This window comes from Xenopus laevis, chromosome 4S (genome assembly GCF_017654675.1).
Source record: "Xenopus laevis strain J_2021 chromosome 4S, Xenopus_laevis_v10.1, whole genome shotgun sequence".
NCBI lineage: Eukaryota > Metazoa > Chordata > Amphibia > Anura > Pipidae > Xenopus > Xenopus laevis.
The window spans coordinates 2,103,324-2,129,373 of NC_054378.1; the positions used below are offsets into that span (position 1 = coordinate 2,103,324).

Sequence of the window (26,050 nt, forward strand, 5' to 3'; positions counted from 1 at the left end):
GCAGACAAAGCAGCAAAAGCCCTTTATGAATATGAACAAGACATTGATCAGTTGCTTGGGGTCTTGGGCCAGAACATGACTTTCATTGCCATGTGTCATATTGTGACGGTGCAGATGATACAAAACAGATCCAGTCCGCCCAAGTAGAAGGGCCATAGAAAAGCCTTGGCAGCAACTGAAAGAAGCTCAGGGAGAGGCCAGAGGCTGTGTATAATTAATTGATGCGACATCCTAGGAATTTAATTCTGGGCACCATCTCTAGTAAATCCATCGAGAGTAGCCAGAATGCATAATACGCTATACATAAACCAGCAGACATGATGATGTAACGGAAATAACAATAATATACAATATTCTGTAGTCTTCAGCTGCACATTATCAAAGGTGTAGGGTCAGCAGAGAAACAGAGAATTTGACAGCAGAAAGTAACTTTGCTCATAAAATCTGCCTAAACAAGATTGATAATCATAATGTTTGCGTTAGAACCTTGTAACTCCAAAAGACCTCTGCATCTTTGTCCATCCCTTAATTTTATCTTTCTATCCAGAGTTATTTCACTGTCATTAGACTGTTTCTGTTCTTGTGTACGGTCATCTCCTTAGCTACCTGGTATCCTCCTTTATTCTCACCTTTCTCATTTTATTATGTTACCAAGTAGCCAATCACAGCTCTTATTTGGCATCCTCAAGAACTATTTTCATGCTTATGTTGCTCCCCAAGCCTTTTTACATTTCAATGTGGCTCATGGGTGGAAAAGGTTGGGGACCCCTGAATTAGAAGGATCCGTATGGGTTTTAATGAGAATCTGAGAAGGTTTGTGCCAGAGGAATAAGGTGCAATCGCTCCAACAAAGGCTACAGAAAAAGTGTGTGATGCACCATCACTGCAGAACAATAACACAAGGTTGTGATTAACTGCGACCTACTGCAATTATCAAGCATGTAGGGTATGGGGATGGAAGACAGCCAAATGTTTATATGGAACGTTCTGTTACTACAACACTGAAAGCTGCCCTCCTCTTCCTCTTGCAGCAGGTTCAGCCATTAGTATCCATTGCTATTAACTGAGCAGCTGGGATGTGCACATTTTCATTAAAGGAAAGAGGAGCCATCTTTGTAAAACGAGGCTTTATTGTGCAGTTTGGCCAAGAACAACTTAATTGAACATTGGAAGGAGGAATTAAAGTCATTCTTCTAGAGCAGGAAGAACATGTTTAGGGGTTTTTTTTTTGTAGGGCTGGAAAAGGGTTGCAAGATCTGTTCACTTCTGTTATACTGAACTTTATGTTTTGGTGTGGAACTAAAGAGTATTTACCTGTAGATATACGGACAATGCAGAAAAGGATGATGGTGGGGGGCAAAGGAAAGGCTAGAGAATATTCTCCTCCAACATGTGATTTGCACACAGCGTAGTCTGTAAAGTCATCATCCAGGGGAAGAATGAAATGACACAAATCCTCTGTTTTCCGTGGAATTTAATTCACTCTGTACAGATTATTTTTTCTGATTACACACCGGTTTCCCCCGACTCTGACAAGCGGACTTCATTTTTTTGCGGCTGCAGTAAATTGAAACCAAATATAAAATTTGAGCGGTGTCGGGAAACAAGGTCGGAGCTATTCCGTAAATCCGGCATTGCTTTTTTTAATAGATTTTTCTTGACTAGAATTTCTGGAGAGAGAAGAGGATTTTTCTTCAATATAACTACAGATCGCTATCCACTTCACTAGCAATTGAAAAATGTTAGCGTTAAGCCACTGTAGTGTTGTTTTTTTATTTATATAGCGCTAGCATATACCGCAGTGGTTTATAGAGATTATACAGCATTGCCTGCCCCAGCGGAGCTTACAATCACATCAGAGTCCTGCAGCGGGTCAGGTACCCGCGGGTTACCCGCAAAAAAAGTGGGTACACTGCGGAATGAGGGTAGGCTTTTCAGGTGCGGGTATAGATGCGGGGTCGCGAGTCTGCGGGTCGGTTGCGGGTCTCTTCCTGCTTCACTTCTTTTCCTGCATTTCCCCCTCCTATCTAACTTCCGGCACAGCTCTCTTACATCACACGGTGCGCTTCTGTCCCTATCCCTTTCGACTATTGGCCACGTTTGATGATGTCACTTCCAGTTTGATGGTGGTCGGCGGGTTGCGGATAAGGCAGTTGCAGGTCCAGGTCGGTAGCCGTTCAAAGTGGGTAAATATGCGGGTCACAGTTCGGGTTGCAGGCTGCCGGTTCGAGTTGGGTCCGGGTCTTAGAAATTGGTTCCGCGCAGGACTCTAAATCACATTCACACAAATTCATCTACCTGTATGTTTTTGGAAATAAATCAGAGTAATGTGGAAACTCTTTGCAGATAGTAGGGATGCACCGAATCCAGGATTCGGTTCGGGATCCGGCCTTTTTAAGCAGGATTCAGATTCTGGCCGAACCAAATCCAAAATTCTAATTTGCATATGCAATTTAGGGGCAGGGAGGTTAATCACGTGACTTTTTGGGTCACAAAACAAGCAAGTAAAAAAAATTCCCCTTCCCACCCCTAATTTGCATATGCAAATTAGGATAGGAATTCGGTTCAGTATTCGGCCGAATCTTTCACAAAGGATTTGGGGGTTCAGCTGAATCCAAAATTGTGGATTCAGTGCATCCCTAGCAGATAGTGCCCAAGAGCAATACACACACACATATATATACACATATACATATATATATATACACATATACATATATATATACACATATACATATATATATACACATATACATATATATATACACATATACATATATATATACACATATACATATATATATACACATATACATATATATATACACATATACATATATATATACACATATACATATATATATACACATATACATATATATATACACATATACATATATATATACACATATACATATATATATACACATATACATATATATATACACATATACATATATATATACACATATATATATATAATATATATATATATATATATATATATATATATATATATATATATATACACACATACACACTAATTAGGGCACCTGCAAGTGCGAAAATGAATGAAGCGCGCCATCCCGCTGGCGATTTACATTCTAGCCTGTGGGAAGGCAGGGGAGGCAGATCGGGGAGATTAGTCGACCAAAGAAGAGGGGATTTGACGACGGGCGACTAATCTCCCCGAATCACAGAATGTGTCTCTGCCCTAAATGCTCCCTGCTGATTGGTTGATATGGGTTATGTTGTGGAAATTCATTAACCACAGATCAATTGACGTAAAACAAAATAAAACCACAAGCTCTGTGGACTCTGAGCTCACAATCAGTCAGAACCCCAAACAAAGAAATCAGAGTTTTTATAGACTTGGGAATGTATGTATATAGAGTGGGAAAGTAGAGAGATATCTCTCCACAGCACAGAAAAAAAACTGCTCTTATAGCCAAACAGGTGGCTCTGTCCTCAAGGCCAGATTACTAGTGACCAAGACTAACTTGAGAACAGGATCCATCCAAGTCAGGGGGCTCACATGGAATTAGTAGCCAACCCAAATACCCAGATAATTACTGGTTACTGCACTGAGGGACATTTCCCTTGTGTTAGTAAAATATGAGTATAATCCTAAGCAATAAGGTAATAGATCAGATAAAATCTATAACATACAGTATATAATGCTGCTGTAGATTGTAGTTGTAGCACACACCACAAATAGTTCCGGCTCAGATATTTAGAAGTTTTATACATGGAGGAACCGACAAGACCGAAGAGAAAAGATTTGAGGTCAGCAGGCAAACAGAGTTTAATAAATTCTGCAACAGATTTTGGGATGTAAAACAAAAGGACATCAGTTAATATGAGCTGAAGCTGCGGCTCTGGCTCTTCCTGGAATGCGGCTTCATCCCTGAGCTCAGAGGACAAACGGAAATGCCCCAAACTCAATCGGAGTAAAAAATCTGCCTGAAATTGACAGCAAATAAAGCCTGTACTGAGCCAGTCCTGCTGGAGTTTTTATACAAAAAGTGCCAGATGCCCAAGGAAAGAACCTGCTTTTTACTCTATTTTCCTGAATGTCAGTAAACAGGTTAAATACAGTTCAGTGGTGGTCCATTGATAAGGGGTACTAAAGAATTCTCCATGTTTTCAAAAAAGGCTCCATGTTATCAATGAGATATCATTACAGATTCATCACAGCTTTATTAGGGGATATGGAGGAAATACGACGGCTGTTACAGACATGTTGGCTTGTGCATATTTTTTAGGGATGCACCGAATCCACTATTTTGGATTCGGCCAAACCCCCGAATCCTTTGCTAAAGATTCAGCCGAACTGAATCCGAACCCTAATTTGCATATGCATATTAGAGGTGGGAAGGGGAAATCAATTTTTACTTCCTTGTTTTCTGACAAAAAGTCACGCGATTTCCCTTCCCGCCTCTAATTTGCATATGTAAATTAGGATTCGGATTCGGTTTGGCCGAGCAGAAGGATTTGGCCGAATCCGAATCCTGCTGAAAAAGTCGGAATCCCAAACCGAATCCTGGATTCGGTACATCCCTAATATTTTTGGGGAGTCAACCTAACAAATAAATATTCCCTGCTGGCCCGAGATTGGAATGGGGGTGTGGCTGGGGCGGGTGGTAGAGTCCTGCGCGGACCCAACCCCGCAACCCTTATATTTACCTACTTTGATCCGCTACTCAACACGGACCCACAACTGCCTTATCCGCAACCCGACCTGCAACCCGCCGACCACCATCAAATAGGAAGTGATGTTGCTACAAACCGGAAGTGACATCATCAAAAGTGGGCGGGGACAGAAACAGTTACAGTTTTGTAAAATTATAGATAATATAACATAAGATAAGAAATTTAGATGAGACCTGCAACCCACGACCCGCATCTATACATTCATTCCGCAGGGTGCCTGTCTTTTTTTTCGGGTAACCAGAAGGTACCTGACCTGCTTCAGGATTCCAGCGCGTGGGGCCAAGACGCACCTGAATCTGGCAGGGACAGGCACCAAGCTCACATACCTTATGTGTTATCTATTGTTTGGGTTTTGTTCATATGTCCACAGCTCAAGGTATTACAAATAAAAGCTGATCATTGGTTACATAAATAATAAATAATCAGCATACGTGTTAAACATAACAAATGGTTTGCTGCTAGTTTGTGTTTCTTTATCATTAAGGGCCTAAAACGTCTTATCTGTCTCTTAATTACTTTTATGTCAAGGCTCATTTATGCTAAATATCTGATTAAGGGAGGGCTTAATGAGGATGGAAAGGAAATATAAAATGCACTATCGAGAAAGACGAAGATTTAGTTACAACTGTAAATAGAAGTCTGAATGCACAATCCCGCATACGTGAAATTTAAAAAACATAAAAGTTATTTCAATAAGGAGTAAATCTTATCCTCAAGTGAAACAACGTCCCGCAGTAGCCGAGGAAACATGAGAAATGGAAGAAAACAGAGTTACCAGACGTGGATGGAAGAACCCACACACACATATATATATATATATATATATGTATACTTAACTGCACTCCAGGGACATTTGAATTATTTATTACACAAGATCACAGCCTAATACATTTCTGTGTAATAAATAATTCCAAAGTCCCTGGAGTATATATATATATATATATACTGTACGTGTGTGGGTTATATGTGGAGTGGGGTGAAAAGTTTGATTGTGGGCAATGCAACGTATTACTATACACAATGTATTATTATAGGTATGAAATCCATAAAATAAAGGCAATTTTGGCTGATTTACCTTTTCTCTGTAATAATAAGACAGTGACTTGGATTTATAATAGTTGAGTTTTCATCAAGTACACGTTGATGCACATTATTAATGTTTATTTTAGTGGCTTGAAATGATGGTGGTCCTTATCCAGAAAGCAGGAAACACAAAGAGCCATTTATAGGATCTGGTTGCAAATCAAAGAGCTATTTAAGGATCCTTTGGATCTCAGAGGTAGAACTTGCTCAGCATTTACATTTTTTAAATAGGACACTGGGTACAAATAGAGGCGGCTCATCGTTGGCCAACTAAACCTCATCCTATCCCAGCCTTTAATGTTTCTAAAGCATGTCGAGAATATATTCAACGTCTGCTGGATACGGACTACAGTACAATGAAGAGTAAATTCCTTTCATGTAACATCAAATCTCCTGCTTTTACAGCATTTTCATTCTATTTAGCTGATGTAGAACAAGCCTACTGCTTCTCCATAATCCCTACATTGACTGGCTCTCGGATGCAGGGAATGACCAATGAGTGATCATCGTATCTTGCCAAATCTTTACTCAAATGTTACCAGAGCCATTTTGACTTATATCAGTCCATAATATCTCAATGGCTTTACCACGTGTTTCTATATCTTGTAATATCGTTATTTTTTCTAATTCTTCAATATGATAAAATGCACAATTTGTGGTCCTTGCTGCTAATGTAAGAACCTGCTCTGTGCACCAAGTTTAATGTCTGTATGAATATTTGTCTTTATATATTACTACTTGTGCATTCAACATTATACAGTAGAACAATACACTCCTAGACCAACAAGCAGGGTCTGACGGGGCCTAGGGGTGCCGGGAAAAAACCCGGTGGGCCCTGGCTCTTGTAGCCGGCCCAGACCCGCGTCCTGCCCTTGCTGCCCCAATCTCATCATAAGGCCCCTTCAAAAACAGGTACTTGCATGTGCGTGCAAGCTCCAGGGAGGGCAGTCATGCTGAAGGATCATCAGGGTCGGGGCTCTGAGAAAGCCCTGGGCCCCCCAGTCGGACCCTGCCAACAAGCATTGACAAAGGGGTGCGGCCGTGAAACATTCCACCTCCACATTAAAATGGCAAGGGATCGTCCTGCTGAAAATGCTCTGTATGCCGGCGAAATTTCTATTTGATATGTAAGAAAAAAAAGAAGACAGAGTGAAAAGATTTGTGAGTGGAGATAAGTCATGAGCAGTGGCGTAATTATATTGGCTTAATTATAGAGATCCAACATCACCAAACGAGCGGATCTCTCCCCAATATGTGTGGACAATATCGGACTGATTCGATTGTAGGTCCTTGGGCCCAATGATCAGATCATAATGCAGCAGTACGGGCAGTTGGCTCACGGGGAAACATCAACGAACAGATGCGGTACATGATCCGATTTTTAACCCTGCCTGATCGACATCTGGCGGACTTTCAGCCAGATATAGATCGGGAAAGCCCGACGGAGGGCCCCACACAGGCCAATGAGCTGCCGACTCGGCCATGTATGGCCTCCTTAAGAGCTACTCAGTTTAGTAAATACACCATTGTAATTCTTCTCTTAAAGGGATACTGTCATGGGGAAAAACATTTTTTTCAAAATGAATCAGTTAATAGTGCTGCTCCAGCAGAATTCTGCACTGAAATCCATTTCTCAAAAGAGCAAACTGATTTTTTTATATTTCATTTTGAAATCTGACATGGGATTAGACATATTGTCAGTTTCCCAGCTGCCCCAAGTCATGTGATTTGTGCTCTGATAAACTTCAGTCACTCTTTACTGCTGTACTGCAAGTTGGACTGATATCACCCCCTCCCTTTCCCCCCAGCAGCCAAACAAAAGAACAATGGGAAGGTAACCAGATAGCAGCTCCCTAACACAAGATAACAGCTGCCTGGTAGATCTACAACACTCAATAGTAAAATCCAGGTCCCACTGAGACACATTCAGTTACATTTAGTAGGGGAAACAGCAGCCTGCCAGAAAGCATTTTGCTCCAAAAGTGCAGGCACAAGTCACATGACTGGGGGCAGCTGGGAAATTGACAGTATGTCTAGCCCCATGTCAGATTTCAAAATTGAATATAAAAAAATCTGTTTGCTCTTTTGAGAAATGGATTTCAGTGCAGAATTCTGCTGGAGCAGCACTATTAACTGATTCATTTTGAAAAAAAATATTTTTCCCATGACAGTATCCCTTTAAGCTTCATCATGACAGTCATCAAACCGTTCTCAAGTTTTATAAAAAATTAATTTATTACAAGTAAAACCTTTTCCTGTCTATATGGAATTCAGTAGAACATATCCAGTGGACTGCTTGGTTGGTAAAAGTTGCAAAGGCAAGGGTTAAAGCAGGGCGAATTAAGAAGAAGATATAAAACAGATGATCTAATTTAATGAGAAACACCTACTATTTAAATTGTGCGTTAAATACTATTACAGTTTGTATAATTGGGGATAAGTGTTTGGAAACAGACCAATGTGCAGATGTCAAGATAACTTAATACATTCTCGTTACATCTTACTACGGCCAGTAAAACTTCTCTTCATTAAACCTAATAGGGGCAAAGTAAACATTTTGTTCATGTGTGCAGTAACTAGGAAAGAAAATATGTACACATTTAAACAAATATACTTTTACAAAATATGCATATGGTTCTATAAATGTTCTTATACCAGGGGGAAATATTAATTATATAAATAATAGTATGAACAATACAAATAAATAATGGAATGACAACAATTTTGTATGAACTTTGTGTCCCTTATTTAAGAACAGAGGTGCAAAACTGCAGCACTAAAGCCAATCCTTCTTGTGTTGAATGGCTGCCCCCATGGCTACACAGCAGCTTGTTTATATAAACTATAGTAGTACTTATCTGTTATCTACTGTGTATCCTGTGCTTGAATGGCTGCCCCCATGGCTACACAGCAGCTTGTTTATATAAATTATAGTAGTACTTATCTGTTATCTACTGTGTATCCTGTGCTTGAATGGCTGCCCCCATGGTTACACAGCAGCTTGTTTATATAAATTATAGTAGTACTTATCTGTTATCTACTGTGTATCCTGTGCTTGAATGGCTGCCCCCATGGCTACACAGCAGCTTGTTTATATAAACTATAGTAGTACTTATCTGTTATCTACTGTGTATCCTGTGCTTGAATGGCTGCCCCCATGGCTACACAGCAGCTTGTTTATATAAACTATAGTAGTACTTATCTGTTATCTACTGTGTATCCTGTGCTTGAATGGCTGCCCCCATGGCTACACAGCAGCTTGTTTATATAAACTATAGTAGTACTTATCTGTTATCTACTGTGTATCCTGTGCTTGAATGGCTGCCCCCATGGCTACACAGCAGCTTGTTTATATAAACTATAGTAGTACTTATCTGTTATCTACTGTGTATCCTGTGCTTGAATGGCTGCCCCCATGGCTACACAGCAGCTTGTTTATATAAACTATAGTAGTACTTATCTGTTATCTACTGTGTATCCTGTGCTTGAATGGCTGCCCCCATGGCTACACAGCAGCTTGTTTATATAAACTATAGTAGTACTTATCTGTTATCTACTGTGTATCCTGTGCTTGAATGGCTGCCCCCATGGCTACACAGCAGCTTGTTTATATAAACTATAGTAGTACTTATCTGTTATCTACTGTGTATCCTGTGCTTGAATGGCTGCCCCCATGGCTACACAGCAGCTTGTTTATATAAACTATAGTAGTACTTATCTATTATGTATCCTGTGCTTGGAACGTCTTCCATGATTACTCAACAAGTCCAGAATGACTTATATCGGCTTCTGCTACAATGATTCAGCCAGACCTTTTCTTTGATACACTTACAATGGTTACAGGTTTTAGCCTGAAATTAAAATGCAAGAGAATCTCTGATCCTGAATTACTTTTCTGATGTTTTTGCATCATTAGATCTCCATCACTTTGCGTTACCCCAGAGACGGGGTGTCATTGCTGCTAACTAACAGGCGGCTCATAGCAGTTCTATTTCAATAAGATTATTTAACAGTCTTTATTTGTACTCTAAACTACAAGACTTATTGAAATACGGTTGAAATTCATTTTAAGAATCAACCTACGATTTCTTTTTTATTTATTGTTTGAGTGAATCAATATCAATTTTCGGTTGCGTTGTGACGGCCGTATTGCGTGCCGTCAGAAAGTGAAAGGTTAATGCTTCTGAAATGCGCATAAAGCATTTGATTCCTGGAGAATAAGGTCGTCTCCAGGTCTGAGCTCATCATCAGGAGACAATATTCTCATGGCTTCTCTAGCAACGTAACGATTAGAATGCGAGGAAGCAAAGTGACAATAAAAGATCGATTTTGAGTCTTACCTGTAATCCCAGGATACAGAAGGTGTTTGCCAAATGCAACCCCAGGAGATGAATAAGCCACATGCAGCAGTGCATTTCTTTTAGTTGCACTATGATAAATAAGAAGCTTCAGAATCATCAAATATTCAAACATCTGCCCATTGGAGGCCCAACAGAACATGCTGCGCTTGGTTTTCCCTTTGCCTCCAGCAGTGCATTCTGTCTTGCAGCTCTCTATATTTAAGAAATATTTTTCTTGTTCCAGAGGAATGCTAAAATATGAAGAAGCTTAACGGAATACACGAGGAGCAGCTTTCTCAATATTTTAAACTGGACAGAAAGTTTTGATAGGCAGCCGTTTGAAAAACGGAGACGTCCAGTTCAAAACCACATAGGGGGGGCAAACCTGTCTCTATCCTGCCCAATCCTTTTATTACAGGTATGAGATCTATTATACAGAAATCCGTTATACAGAAAGCAATGCTAAAACAATTTCTTATCAGGCCCGGATTTGCGGCAAGGGGCCTAGGGCGGCAAAAAATAGGGGCGGCATGCCGCCCAGCCGCATTATGGGGACGTTCGCGTCCCCGTTCAACTACACCAGCTGCGCTGGCGTTTTTTTGCCCGCGCGCTGGGAAGGCGGGCGCTAGGACCGCTCGGCCGCCTGGTCGGACCGCGTGGCCTAGGGGCGGCCGGAAATGAAATCCGGCGCTGTTTCTTATTTTTGATTGATTTGCTTTTTTGTGGGTTCTGTAATAATAAGAAATGAACTGACTTTAAGTTTCCGCATGTTATCGCTGAGAATATTTTTCCACCAGAATATTCGCAGCGACTAAGTTTACTAAACAGCGATGCGCTCAGAGGTCATTGCGATCACTTGCGGTAACTACGTTATGGAACCAGCTTACGTTAGCGGTAATTTTAGCGAGTTGTGAATTTTCTGGCGACAAATTATGTTTTTGCGGATATATATGCTATAAAATAGTCTTGTTTTATGGCGGTTATTATGGCAAATTTTACGGTGACATTTATGGCCAGAAATGCATCTTCAAAACTTATAAACTTTATTGACTGATGATTAGACCAACAACAACATCACCAGAGTGACACCAATCAAACATGTCTGCATCATATAAACCCTTCAGCCAATAGAATCATAGGAACAAGAAATGATACCAGTCAATCTCTTTGCTTCACAGAAATGCACAGTTTAATGTAGCCAATCACAATGAAACCAAAAAAGCGTAGAGGCTGACGAATCCTTGGACTGTGATGCCGCACCAGATAGAAGCAGAAGCCAAAACATCCTGTCAGCAAAAGCTACAGATCTGTCTCCTGTCAGCAAAGAATGATGGGTAAAAAAAAAAAAAGTATTATGGGATATTTCCTGCCCCTTGAGAATTTTCTGGCGAAAAAAATACTTTTACGCCACTACATAGGTGGCGGTAAAATGTTGCGAATATTCTTGCGTAAATTTAGTCTGTTTAGTAAACCAGCTGTTTAGTAAACCAGGCGTTAATGTATACGTAGCGTTATTTTCAACTAATGCGATAACTGGCGAAAACATATTTTTGCACAAGAAAATTCGCAAATTTATATTTACCGCAGTTTAGTAAACTGGCAAAAACATATTTGGTGAATAATTTGTCTATATTTTGTGCGAACATTTTTACCGCGCTTTATAGTATTTAAAGGTTTTTCATTTATTGGCCAGATTATTGTTTCGGGTTTCACAAGGCTGAAAACCGAACAGAAAGTTGAGACCCTACAGGCCTTATAGAAACCGAAATGTTCGGGGTGAAAACCAAACAGGTGGCAACTGTAACCGCGAGGCCTCGGGCACCGGCTGTGTGTGTAACAGAGCAACAAGTTATTATTTATTCTATACATGCGATGGACTGAGGGCAGGGGTGCGGAGAATGCGGACAAGTAACTTCATTAAGGGCCGACTTACCTGATTTAGCCTATAAATCTATACAATACAAAGGTTCAGATGCAATTTCACATCTTATTCAATAATAAGTCCCACTGGTAGAAACTTTGTTGAGATAAAGGCATTTGTGGAACTGGCTTTTTGGATTTCTGCTTTATCAGTTCTCCGTTGTATTTCAAAGCTTTGGTTTGATTTTTGGGCTATTTTTATGCCGCTTCTCTTTTAGAAATGTGGTTTTGGGAATCATTTATTGGCGCTTCCCAAATCATTTAGGAAATCGTTTGTTTTGGCAACTCTTCTATCCGGCGATTGTGATCCGAGGAAACGTTGTCTTTTTGGAATATTTAACGTGCATTGTGCGTCTGTCAACTGGAAAAAAGAAATGAAAATAAACACTTTCTATTTGTTCACGCGCGTATCTAAAAATTGGATGATTCTGTATCATTGCTTTCAGGGGGGTACTGAGCACTTTCTCATTTTTTTAATTATAGTTTCCCTCTACTGTTATAAGGCAATTACTGTACGTCTCTATACGTGTTTAGGATTTTACAGAGTTTTCCGCATGCAAAAATGATTCTTGCTTCTGTTCCTTAAAGGCCCAAGCAGACAAAACTTGTTGCCCATGGTAAATGTGCGCTACGGTGGGTGACAAATCTCCCCTGAAAATATCTTCCTATTGCCTCACATCTGGATTCCATGGAGCGATTCAGCTTCATTGCTGAAAATTGCCTTTTTTTGCATTTTCCGCTGATAAAAACTGGATTGCCCAGAGCAGATTTGTCACCTGCTGTAGCGCAGATTTCTCACATGTTACGATCTCCGTGTGTGCCATCGCATTAAACGTGCCACGCGGCTTCATTTTGGGTGATTTGTAGCGATGCACCGAATCCAGGTTTCAGTTCAGGGTTCGGCCTTTATCGTCAGAATTCAATGAATCCTTCTGCCCGGCCGAACCAGAATCCTAATTTGAATATGCAAATTAGTGGTAGGAAGGGAAATCGCGTGACTTTTTGTCACAAAACAAGGAAGTAAAAAATGTTTTCCCTTCCCACCCCTAATTTGCAGATGCAAATTAGGATTTGGATTCTGTTCGATATGCGGTTGAATCTTTAGCGAAGAATTCGGGGGTTCGGCCGATTCCAAAATAGTGGATTCGGTGCATCCCTAGTGATTTGTTTGTGAACTAGTAGTAGAACTCCCCAAAATGCCGACTGCCACATTTACAGATCGCTTGACACTGTAAGTGCACCAGGAAAATGCCATTGAAATCATAGTCATACTGGAATTAATTGTAGGAGTGATGTAGCAGTAAAAGGGGCCTTAAGTCATCCCAAAATTCACTCTTCTGAGCACTTGTGATTTACCATCTTTTTAAAGGTACTTGTGGGAGAGTGGAACCAATTTCTAAGACCTGGACCTGACCCGAACCCGCATCCCCCATATTTACTCACTTTGATCCGCTACCCAACCCAGACCTACAAAAGCCTTATCCACAACCTGACCCGCCGACCACCATCAAACAGGAAGTGATGTTGCTGCAAACTGGAAGTGGCATCATCGAAAGTGGGCGGGGACAGAAACAATTTTTTTATTACATTAAAAAGGAGTAAAATATAGACAATATAACGTAAGATTTTAGATGAGACCTGCAAACACAGACCCACATTTACTGTACATCCGCACCTGAGAATCCTTCCCTCATTCCGCAGGGTACCCGCTTTTTTTGCAGGACTTACTTGTAGCTCAGCAACTAAGGGCTTAATTGAAAAATTTTGTCCTGATTAAAGCATTCACTGAATATTTTTTTTTTAGTTGCCCCTTTGGATCTTGATAAATATGCGGACAGCCAGAGGTAGCTCTATGTATTTTAATAACGACCCTCAAAGGTAAATATGGCCAGTGACTTCAGCTTCGACTTTCCATATTAAATCATTTTTTTTGGGGAGGGAGGAGCACTTTATATCCATTTTTAACCATTGAGTTCTTGATTATTCAGTGGACAAAGCAATATGTGGTCCTGCTTGAGGGTTAAAGCCAGAAGTTCAAGTTATTTGTATTCATGGCCATTGTTGCGGCCGCATTATATGGGAGAGATTGATTTCCTGGAACAGCTGACTATTAGAGAAATACAAAACCGATTTATATGATCTATTAAAATAGTTATTGATTGGGTGCATAAGCGCTAATATTTTACGGTGTGTAATTTTGCGCTATTTTCCTCTGCACAAGTAATGGTGACGGTAAAAAAAACAGACAATTCTGGACGTAGAGAAAATCGAGATCAACCCGAGGGGAGAATTAAAAAAGAGGCTGGATGGTTGGCTGTGAGAAGATTAACATGCCGAGCTGGTTGGTTTGTGCATTTATTACTCACATGAACGTTACCCAGACTATAATATTAACAGCCATTCATGTCATTTTATGTCATTCCTGGAGAGGTCGCTGTTGCACGGCCTATTTAAGGAGTGACATTGGTGATTTAGTAAGCCTATGATTAAGGGAGTTTGTTCTCGAAACGCGTCAGGTGATGTTGGTCTGTGACCTGTTCCAATAAACCACCTTTTGTCCTGAGTGTCGCATATCTCTATTTTGTCGATCTCGGCTCTTTCTTACTGGAGAGGAAGGGTGAAGCAAGTTGGGGCGGGATTAGGCAGAGACGGGGGGAATTATCAGCAGGGTGGAGGCGGGGCATGGGTGGGGCAGAGGCGGTACAGGAAGTGGGCGGGAGGATGGGGATTGGAGTGTGCCAGGAGTCTTTGGAGTGCGTGCCCAAGGCACATCTAGATTGTCCTCTATTATCAGACTGCCTAGTACAGGAAGGTTTAATAACGTATTTTGGCTACATAAGGTCGGTGTAAAACTGGATGATAAAAGATGCCGGAGTCACCATCTTCTCAGTGACGAACAAGGAATCAATAAGAGAAGAGAGAATGGATTTCTTAATAAAACACTTTGCTCTAGTCCTCGGCACATCATTTGCTTCATCTTCTATTAGTGTAACGATCTGTAATAAAAAACACCCTGGTGGTCCAGTTATGCGGCGGGGACGCCCGACACGTCGCTCCTCTTCAGTCACCATGTTGGTTACTTAGGGTGCGCGTGTCCACGTTTTGTTATTAATATTGACGCGAACGCGCTGGAGTAATGACCTTGCCCGTTATAGGTTTACTCCTGTGATGTTTTGAGCTTTGTGCTAATCTGATTCTGATCCTGATACCTGTTTTGACCTCTGCCTGGCTTTTGACGATTCTGAACTCCTGTATCCTGCCCCTTGCCTGTTATTCGACTACCTCTTCTGCCTAATCCTTCTGATTGACTTCCTGGTTTTGACCCTTGCCTGCCTGACTATGTTTATTCTCTGCCTGCCCGACCCAGCCTGATCTGACTACTCTATTGCCTAACGCCTTGTACCCAAAGACTCTGCTTTTCAGTTGTGCCCCTCTGCTTGTCCAGAACCCCTCGCCTTGCACCTCTCGTTATAAGACCTGGCGGCATCTGAGTAGCTGAGGGCTCCACCCGAGGCCAAAGGCGGCTGCTACAGGCGGAAGCACGAGCCGAGACCAGGGTGCTTGGCATCGGTTCTAGATTTAGGGTGCCAACCGTGACACTATCATTCTCTCCTAGTAACCTCTAAATGCATTTGTGGAAAATAACATGCAAGGGACCATGTTGCACAGATATAAAGGACAACTTGAAGAAAAAAAATGTAGGTCTGGGAAATGGTGCTGAAGGGTTTCATAGGCAAATGCAATGTCCTTACCGATTAATCCATATTTCTCCTGCATTTTCTTGACCGTTATTGAGTTGGTTTTCCTTTGGAATAGTTGAGTCCACAGCCTACTCTGATATATATTTTCTTTTACATTTTAGAAAGTGAATCAATGACTTTGGCTAGAATGACATTTTATTGAAGCTATTTAGGATCTCAAGTGTTAAAGGCGGGTTGTTGATGTTTGTAAAAGGTGTTGTTCAACTGGAAACGTAACCAAAGCAGTCGAGGCGCTGAAGGCAATTTCATCTGAATTTGGCAGAATACCAAGATAATGTGCCGAGGAGATCTATTATGCAGATTTCAGATGGCCCACGAAGGGCTCAATCATTATCAGAAAGTGATTTCCATTATAATGCCGGTGACGCAGGCTTTAATCTCCCAGCTGAGATAGTTTGGAAAAGCCATTATGTAAGTCAAAGATGGACTCGTTTTCACAATCACACGCTTAAACATCACTCTCAGAACTTCCTCACACATTATAATCACTCCATCGTCCGTGTCGCCTCACATATTAATTCGCTTTTATGCAGAGTGCAACGCGAGTGCTGAGAATCATCTGGCCGGACAATATCCAGCATGAAATAGTCTAGAATTGCAGAACAGGTATGGGATCCGCTATCCAGAAAGCTACAAATTACAGGAAGGACTTTCTGTTTTCAGCATAAACCTCCAGGGCTAGGGCTTGAGCATGCTCAGTTTGCTGAGTTGGGCCTAGGGGCGCCCGCTATGTAAATCCGGCCCTGGCCAACAGGTCACCCCCTGATCTCATGAGATTTGGTTTGTCATTCATGAACATTATGGCTGCCCAATACTGCCAAAATGCATTGGTTTCTAAGCTTGAATGTAGGGCAAACCAGACTGAATGAATAATTAGCCTTGTATTGTGACCAACTATAGAGCCATATATCTTTATTGGAACAGGACTGGGGTCACCTTGCTCTAGTAAAGAGCAGAATGTGAAGCCTGTTTAAGCTTTAGTTCTTTAAGGGCAGAGACACGCTGGGCTATTTTTGGGAGATTAGTTTTAGCCCAGCGACAAATCGGTTCTTCTTCGGGCGCCTAATCTCCCTGAACTGCCTTCACGCTGGCTAGAATGTAAATTGCTGGCGGGATGGCACTCAGATTGCTTCGGGTTTCTGAAGTCGCCCGAAGTCTCCTCATGAAGAGAGAATTCCGGGCGCCATCCCGCTGCCGGTTTACATCCTCGCCGGCAGGAAGACAGTTCGGGGAGATCAGTCGCCCGAAATAGCAGCGTGTCTCTGCCCCTAAACTCAATGACAGGGGCACCAGTAGTTTTTAAACTTGTCTCCAACTGTAGAAATCCTTTGGTAAAGAAACTGCCAGGGTTGGTGATCGCTTTAAAGAGATCACATCAGTTGTAAAAGCCTTTCTTTCTATGACTCTCTCAAATAGGAAGATCCAGCAGATACCAGGAGAGCAAGTAGAAATGTTTCAGCCCCAAAAAACGACAGATCTAGAAGTCTGACATTTCTAGGCAGGTAAAGAGCGAGAGCTTTTCTAAAACATCACACCGGGAATGTGTCTCGGTAAATATCATCTGTAGTAGTCAAGTTTGTTTTGTGATAGAAGCATCATCTTGTCAAAGACCGTCACATAGTTAATTCGGAGTGAAAAAAATGTAACTTTCCTTAAGATCAGCTCTTCAGTTTATTTCTCAACATCACTAACCTACATTAGGGGAAACACACTCCTGCCTCTCGCTCTCTGTAAATACACACACACATGTATAAATATCTTTTCTTATTACATAGTTAAATCAGGTTGAAAAAAGACAAAGTCCATCAAGTCCAACCCCTCCAAATGAAAACCCAGCCCCATACACACACCCCTCCCTACTGTCACATAAATGATATATCCCCATATCTATACTAACTATAGAGTTTAGTATCACAATAGCCTTTGTATTATGTCTATCAAGAAGAACACAGACTCTTGGAAACATTCTGTCCCCCAATCTGACCAAAGGACCAATACCCCAGTTAATACTTGGCTACACACAAAGGGGAGTTCTTGCTTTTTGAGGGTTATAGGTAAAGACAAAATAGTTCCTTATATAACGGGTGGGAATATTCATTCAGAGTTATTAAGAGTAGAAACCAAATGGATACTTTATTGAAGTACGAGACAGCCTTTTGGTCAGTGTCGGAATGGAATGCCAGGGGCCACCAGAAGACGATAAACTGAGGACCCACTTTCCAAACTATTCTTTCTCCTCTCTTCACGCAACCTCTTTATTCTCCTAGTCTCTATTCTCTGCATACTATACTCTTTTATTCCATTATTTAGCCTCTTTGTTCCAGGGAGTGACCATGAAATAGGCCAAATGGTTAGAAACAAGAGGCCCGCGGACACCTGGGCCCACCGGGAGTTTTCCTGGTATCCCGGTGGGCCAGTCCAACACTGCTCTTGGTTTAAATTTTGATTTCGAGGGCTCCTGTTATGTATAATATATATTTTTCTTTTGGTATATTCACTTTGCATTCCTTAATTAAGCTAATTATTGTATTTTTAGCCTTTAAATACGTTCCATTAGATTGTAATGGCTCTTCTTTGATTGCTACACTTGGTAGTTCCACTTACTCATTTCCCATTGGCTCTTTCACTTTTAAATACCTTGTATGTTGTTCTCAATGTTCTGACTAAGTGTCCTTGGTAGACACGAAACGCGTTAGGCTTTTTCTTTTTTTTTTGGAAAGAAAGCAGTTCCATCCTAAAGTGCTGGCTCTTTCTGAAATCACATGACCAGGCAAAATAACCTGAGATGCACCTACACACCCATATTTTTTTAAAACTATAACTTTAAATTTGTAATTTGTTTCTCAGCAATGCCCTTTTCAGTTTAAATATTTTGCTTATGGAATTAATTCCGTCGCATGCTTGACTGGCTTCCTAGCACTGGATACATGTATATATTTCTCAATGCTAATCTTTTAGCTAGACCATAAAGATTTGGTTTGCTTTGGGTTTTCTTTTGTTTGTGTTTTGTGGTCTGTGTGTTTATTTGTGTTATGTGAAGCATAAAATTCAGGGTCCTTCGCACTTATGTCTCTGCAACATAATCTCAAAGGAAACCTTATCCTTAAACGCTCACCCACATAAGTGTTGGGAGATTTTCTGCAGAAAAAAAACTGCCCATAATTAAAAAGTACCTCTTGATAAAGTTTTTCCATTTATAATTGAAGCTGGGTCTCAATTTCCTCACAAATACTGGGAGAGTTGTAGTATATTCTAATTATACATTTCTCAGCAGTCTCAAATCCAACTGAAATCTCTAGGGTAACAAAAGCCTCCGTAGCCCCCACTCACAACTTTAGTAGTATGAAAAACTGCCATATTTATACATTTACTTTGGCAGCTCGTTAAATCTAAACCTCAAAGACTGTGCTGAATATCAGTATATAAAATATAATTGTAGCTTAAATTAAAAAAAATGTGTCTTAAGCGAGTCCAATATCACCATGAATAAAATTAGCATTCTATATAAGTATAATTACTTGGTCTGATTACAGCTAACTTTGCATTTCTTCTTTCTTGATTCAGGTTGAAAGAAAAATTGAAGAACTCTGAGCCATATTCATCAGGATTCCTCCAAACTCAATCGCTTTTGGGATAACAGCCCAACAAGATGGCGATCACCACTACCACCACCACTACCACCTCAACAACAATAGCTGCCTCAGCAGCAGCTACGACCACAACTGCCACAACAGTTGCCATGACCACAGCCACCCTGGACTTGCGTGACTGGCTGTTCCTGTGTTATGGACTTATTGCATTTCTGACAGAGGTAATAGACAGCACTAATTGCCCCTATGTGTGCCGTTGTGACAATGGTTTTATTTACTGTAATGACCGAGGACTAACTTCAATCCCCCCTGACATCCCAGATGATGCAACTACCCTTTACCTCCAGAACAACCAGATAAATAATGCTGGAGTTCCAACAGAGTTGAAGACAAAGACCAATGTCAAAGTCATCTACCTGTATGAGAATGACCTTGATGAATTTCCGGTCAACCTTCCACATTCCCTCCGTGAGCTCCACCTTCAGGACAACAACATCCGCAGTGTGACACGGGACTCTCTTTCTCGTATTCCACAAATCGAGAAGCTACACCTAGATGACAACTCTGTATCAACCGTTAGCATTGAAGATGATGCCTTTTTAGACAGTCATCAGCTACGTCTACTCTTCTTGTCACGTAATCACCTCAGTAGCATCCCGAATGGATTGCCACATACATTAGAAGAACTAAGGCTGGATGATAACCGCATATCTACTATCCCGCTTCACGCATTCAAAGGCCTCAACAATTTGCGTCGGTTGGTTCTAGATGGGAATCTTTTGGCCAACCAGCGAATTGCAGATGATACATTTAGCCGTCTCCAAAACCTATCCGAGCTTTCCTTGGTCCGAAATTCGTTGGCTGCCCCTCCAGTCAATCTGCCCAGTGCTCATTTACAAAAACTCTACTTGCAGGATAATGCCATCACCCATATACCATACAACTCACTGTCCAAAATGAGGCAGTTGCAGAGATTGGATCTATCCAGTAACAACCTCACGGCCCTTCCCCGTGGTCTCTTTGATGATTTAGAAAATCTGAGTCAACTGCTGCTTAGAAATAATCCCTGGTTCTGTGGGTGCAATCTTATCTGGCTGCGAGACTGGGTGAAAGCCAGAGCATCTGTGGTGAATGTTCGTGGCCTAATGTGTCAGGGACCTGAGAAAGTTCGAGGAATGGCCATTAAGGACATAACTCAAGAGCTGGATGATTGCTTTGAGGGTGGGCCACAGAGTAATTTGGCCTTTGCTCATGCTACACCAAGCAGTCCAATAACCACCACTCCAGCTCAAGGCTCTCTTTTTACCCTCAAATCCAAGAGGCCCAGAATTCAAATACCAGACTCAAATGTCGATTACCCCATGGAAACTGGAGCTGCAACTAAAGCTTTGATGCTAAATGTCAAGCCTCTAACAGCTGACAGCATTCGCATCACTTGGAAGTCCTTTCACCCAGCAAGTTCCTTTCGACTTAGTTGGCTGAGACTTGGCCATAGTCCGGCTGTTGGCTCTATCACGGAAACCTTAGTGCAGGGAGACAAAACCGAGTACTTGTTAACTGCTTTGGAACCCCGCTCCACATATATTATATGCTTGGTTACCATGGATACAGGAAACACCTATCTTGCTGATGAATCACCTGTTTGTGCCAAGGCAGAGACCACCGATGTATACGGACCCACAACTACATTGAACAGAGAGCAGAATGCAGACCCTCTCGCCGGGTTACCTTTAGCTGGTATTATAGGGGGAGCTGTTACCCTCGTCTTCCTATTTTTGATTTTGGCATCCATTTGCTGGTACGTACATCGGGCTGGGCAACTGTTGACCCGTGAGAGAGAGTACAGTCACGGCAGCCGGAAGAACCATGATTACGTAGAGTCCGGGACCAAGAAAGACAACTCCATCTTAGAGATTAGGGGACCAGGGCTTCAGATGCTGCCTATAAACTCTCACCGATCAAAAGAAGAGTATGTCATCCATACAATATTCCCATCAAATGGAACAAATGGAAGCAGCCTTTACAAAAGTAACCACACGATAGGCTACGGCACTCACAGAGGATACAGAGATGGTGGAATACCAGACACAGACTATTCCTACACATGATGCTTCATATATTGGACTGATCAGCTCCAAAGCCCACAGTGATAGTTTGTTTTTAATGGTGTCCAACGGTGCAAAAAAAAAGTCAACAAAATAAACTCGAGCTGTAAAGAAAGCAAGAAAAACAGACTCCGTGGGATATTTTTTAGGAAAAAAAAATATCGATATTCACTACAGACCCTTGAGAATAAAGAAGAAAAAAAAAAAAAGAAAAAAATGGCAGTAGATTTGCAGCTAGTTGAAATGGTTGTGGGAGAACTCAATTATGTTTAATAAAGCAGTTGAATCGTTTTAAAAACAATTTGTGTGAAATGTAAACGCTTGGGTACAATTTATAATTCCGGAGTGTTTTTTTTACCTTTTTTGCTTTCGTTTTGTTGAAATTCAGGATCGGTGAGAAGATAGAACATAACAATAGAACGTATATTTATTTTTTTCTGTAAGGTTTTTTTCCCCTCTATTTTTATATAGGTTTTTTATGGTTTCTTCGCGTATGGAAATACATTTAAGATCCAAAAAAAAAAAAAAATGGAATCAACGTAGATTTTGCTTTTCATTTAAAACTGTCAGATTGACACTGAACTTGAATTAATACCGTTACTATTGGATTCCACTTAATAATATACGGACTGTGACTATTAAAAACAAAAAACAAAAAAAGAAAAATGAAGTGATATTAGAATTTATAACAATACAGACATAGTTTATTTTAAATGTCAGCCTCTGGAAAGCCTTCATCCAAATCCTTAGCAGATATGAGAATGAAATGTAATAGGCAGATAGACAGTGTCCTAATGTAGAGTTTCCTTCAGCTTCCCTGACACTGGGGAAAATCCATTGTCTAATTAGATAGGGAAAGACAGGCCAGGAGAAAATGCATTGCAGGTTCCTGTAGTTCACCCATGTGCACAAAACTGCATCGTTAATAAAGGGCAATAATGATATTTTTTTCAAATATTAATTTCAATGCAAAGCAGCGTTTTCTATTAAAACTCAGGCACAATTATGGATGAGATTTCCATGGAATATTGGAGTGGTGAAAATATGAGAGCGTTTATGAAGAAAATCCCAAGGTACTGACAATAATAAAAAAAAAAAAATAATGGACTGCTCTAATTACAGTTAAAGGAACAGTAACAGAAAATATTATAAAGGAATGACAATATAATGTAGGGTTGCTCTGCACTGGTGCTTCAGAAAGACTACTATAGTTTATATAAACAAGCTGCTGGGTAGCCATGGGGGCAGCCATTCAAGCACAGGATACACAGTAGATAACAGATAAGTACTACTATAGTTTATATAAACAAGCTGCTGGGTAGCCATGGGGGCAGCCATTCAAGCACAGGATACACAGTAGATAACAGATAAGTACTACTATAGTTTATATAAACAAGCTGCTGGGTAGCCATGGGGGCAGCCATTCAAGCACAGGATACACAGTAGATAACAGATAAGTACTACTATAGTTTATATAAACAAGCTGCTGGGCAGCCATTCAAGCACAGGATACACAGTAGATAACAGATAAGTACTACTATAGTTTATATAAACAAGCTGCTGTGTAGCCATGGGGGCAGCCATTCAAGCACAGGATACACAGTAGATAACAGATAAGTACTACTATAGTTTATATAAACAAGCTGCTGTGTATCCATGAGGGCAGCCATTCAAGCACAGGATACACAGTAGATAACAAATAAGTACTACTATAGTTTATATAAACAAGCTGCTGTGTAGCCATGGGGGCAGCTATTCAAGCACAGGATACACAGTAGATAACAGATAAGTACTACTATAGTTTATATAAACAAGCTGCTGTGTAGCCATGGGGGCAGCCATTCAAGCACACGATACACAGTAGATAACAGATCAGTACTACTATAGTTTATATAAACAAGCTGCTGTGTAGCCATGGGGGCAGCCATTCAAGCACAGGATACACAGTAGATAACAGATAAGTACTACTATAGTTTATATAAACAAGCTGCTGTGTAGCCATGGGGGCAGCCATTCAAGCACAGGATACACAGTAGATAACAGATAAGTACTACTATAGTTTATATAAACAAGCTGCTGTGTAGCCATGGGGGCAGCCATTCAAGCACAGGATACACAGTAGATAACAGATAAGTACTACTATAGTTTATATAAACAAGCTGCTGTGTAGCCATGGGGGCAGCCATTCAAGCACAAGATCTGAACCAACAACATACCCTGAGATAAATATTGTACAGGTATAGGACCTGTTATCCAGAATGCTCGGGAGCTGTGTTTTTCCGGATAACTTATCTTTCTGTAATTTGGATCTTCAAGTTACTGTTTTATTATTACACAGAAAAAGGAAATCATTTTTAAACATTTGGATCATTTTGATAAAATGGAGTCTATGGGAGATGGCCGTAATTCGGAAGTTTCTGGATAACAAGTTTCTGGATGACAGATCCCATACCTATGCAAGGTATTGCTTTATTTTAGGGATGCACCAAATCCAGGATTTCGTTCGGGATTCGGCCTTTTTAAGCCAGATTCGGCCGAATCCTTGCACATGGCCGAACCAAAATCGAATCCTAATTTGCATATGTAAATTAGGTGCAGGAAGGGAAATTGTGACTTTTTGTCACAAAACAAGGAAGTAAAAAGCATTTTCCCACCTTTTCCTTTCCCGCTCCCTAATTCAGTTCGGTATTCGGCCGAATCTTTCACTAAGGATTCGGCCGAATCCCAAAAAGTGGATTTGGTGCGTCCCTACTTTATTTTTGCAGAGAAAAAGTAAATCATTTATAAACATTTTAATCATTTGATTAAAATGGAGACTATGGGAGACGGCCTTCCTGCAATTAAGAGCTTTCTGGATAACAGATCCCATAGCTGTACAATCATGATGTAAGGGATATTCATGGCTCTTATGTATTACATTATATATATATATATATATAGAGAGTAGAGAGAGTGTAGAGCTGACAATTCATATTACTCGACTGAGTATTTTTGCAATTACACATTATTTAATTCAAACAAAAAATAGACACATTATACAAAAAAAATATGTCACTGGGTCAATCCAGTCCTACATGGAATTTAGCCTTTAATTCATTATACGATTCACTGTGAAATATACAGAGGGAGGGAGGGCTCTGCTCTCAGACTGACACTAATTCTCGCTCCTTTTCTCACTGATTTCTCTGTCTGCTGCCGGCTTTATATTAACAAGCAATTTGCAGTTCTCTGCTCGAAGAATTGTCTCTGTAATACGTGGAGACGAGCCGAATGTGAAAGTGGAGAACAGCCGACAAAAGAAAAGAAATTATTTGCGGGGGTGATGTAAATTTCTTTCCAAATAAAGCAGACGAGGGAGTGGAATCTGACAATGTTCTTACAATATTCATATGAAGAGGGGTAAGAATCTATTGTCATGAAGAATATTATTATTATTATTATTATTAGGGCCTTATTAAAGGGATACTGTCATGTAAAAACACACCAGTTAATAGTGCTGCTCCATCAGAATTCTGCACTGAAATCCATTTCTCAAAAGAGCAAACAGATTTTTTTATATTCAATTTTGAAATCTGACATGGGGCTAGACATATTGTCAATTTCCCAGTTGCCCCTGGTCATGTGACTTGTGCCAGCACTTTAGGATGGAACTGCTTTCTGGCAGGCTGCTGTTTTTCCTTCTCAATGTAACTGAATGTGTCTCAGTGGGACATGGGATTTTACTATTGAGTGTTGTTCTTAGATCTACCAGGCAGCTGTTATCTTGTGTTAGGGAGCTGCTATCTGGTTACCTTCCCATTGTTCTGTTGTTAGGCTGCTGGGGGGGGAAAGAGAGGGGGTGATATCAGTCCAACTTGCAGTACAGCAGTAAAGAGTGACTGAAGTTTATCAGAGCACAAGTCACATGACTGGGGCAGCTGGGAAATTGACAATATGTCTAGCCCCATGTCAGATTTCAAAATTAAATTAAAAAAAATCTGTTTGCTCTTTTGAGAAATGGATTTCAATCGATTCGTACGATTTTCGGATCGTGTGTGGAGAGTGCTGACATCTTTCGTCCGTCAGTTGATTGGACAGGTTTGATTTTGACCCGACCGATCCTGCCGAAATCCATTGCACATCGTAATCTCCCCACGGAGAGACGACGACTTAAAGGGATACTGTCATGGGAAAAAACATTTCTTTCAAAACACATCAGTTAATAGTGCTGCTCCAGTAGAATTCTGCACTGAAATCCATTTCTCAAAAGAGCAAACAGATTTTTTTATATTCAATTTTGAAATCTCACATGGGGCTAGACATATTGTCAATTTCCCAGCTGCCCCTGGTCATGTGACTTGTGCTCTGATAAACTTCAGTCACTCTTTACTGCTGTACTGCAAGTTGGACTGATATCACCCCCTCCCTTTCCCCCCAGCAGCCAAACAAAAGAACAATGGGAAGGTAACCAGATAGCAGCTCCCTAACACAAGATAACAGCTGCCTGGTAGATCTAAGAACAACACTCAATAGTAACATCCAGGTCCCACTGAGACACA

General features: G+C 40.8%; 2 protein-coding genes across 8 annotated transcripts in view; one reads left to right on the forward strand and one right to left on the reverse strand.

Annotated features, from left to right (window-relative positions):
* Positions 1–21,813, forward strand: part of flrt1.S (fibronectin leucine rich transmembrane protein 1 S homeolog) — a 143,866-nt gene extending 122,053 nt beyond the window's left edge. For 4 of the 5 annotated variants that reach the window (XM_018259615.2, XM_041591325.1, XM_041591326.1 and 1 more), the window contains one exon: positions 19,382–21,813. In XM_018259615.2, the coding sequence (XP_018115104.1) occupies positions 19,467–21,515 (2,049 nt within the window). In that variant the 5' untranslated portion in view covers positions 19,382–19,466 and the 3' untranslated portion in view covers positions 21,516–21,813. 5 annotated transcript variants of the gene reach the window in all.
* The window catches only part of macrod1.S (MACRO domain containing 1 S homeolog), a 220,259-nt gene that overhangs the window by 113,845 nt on the left and 80,364 nt on the right, over positions 1–26,050 (reverse strand). The gene's annotated exons all lie outside the window — the stretch shown is intronic.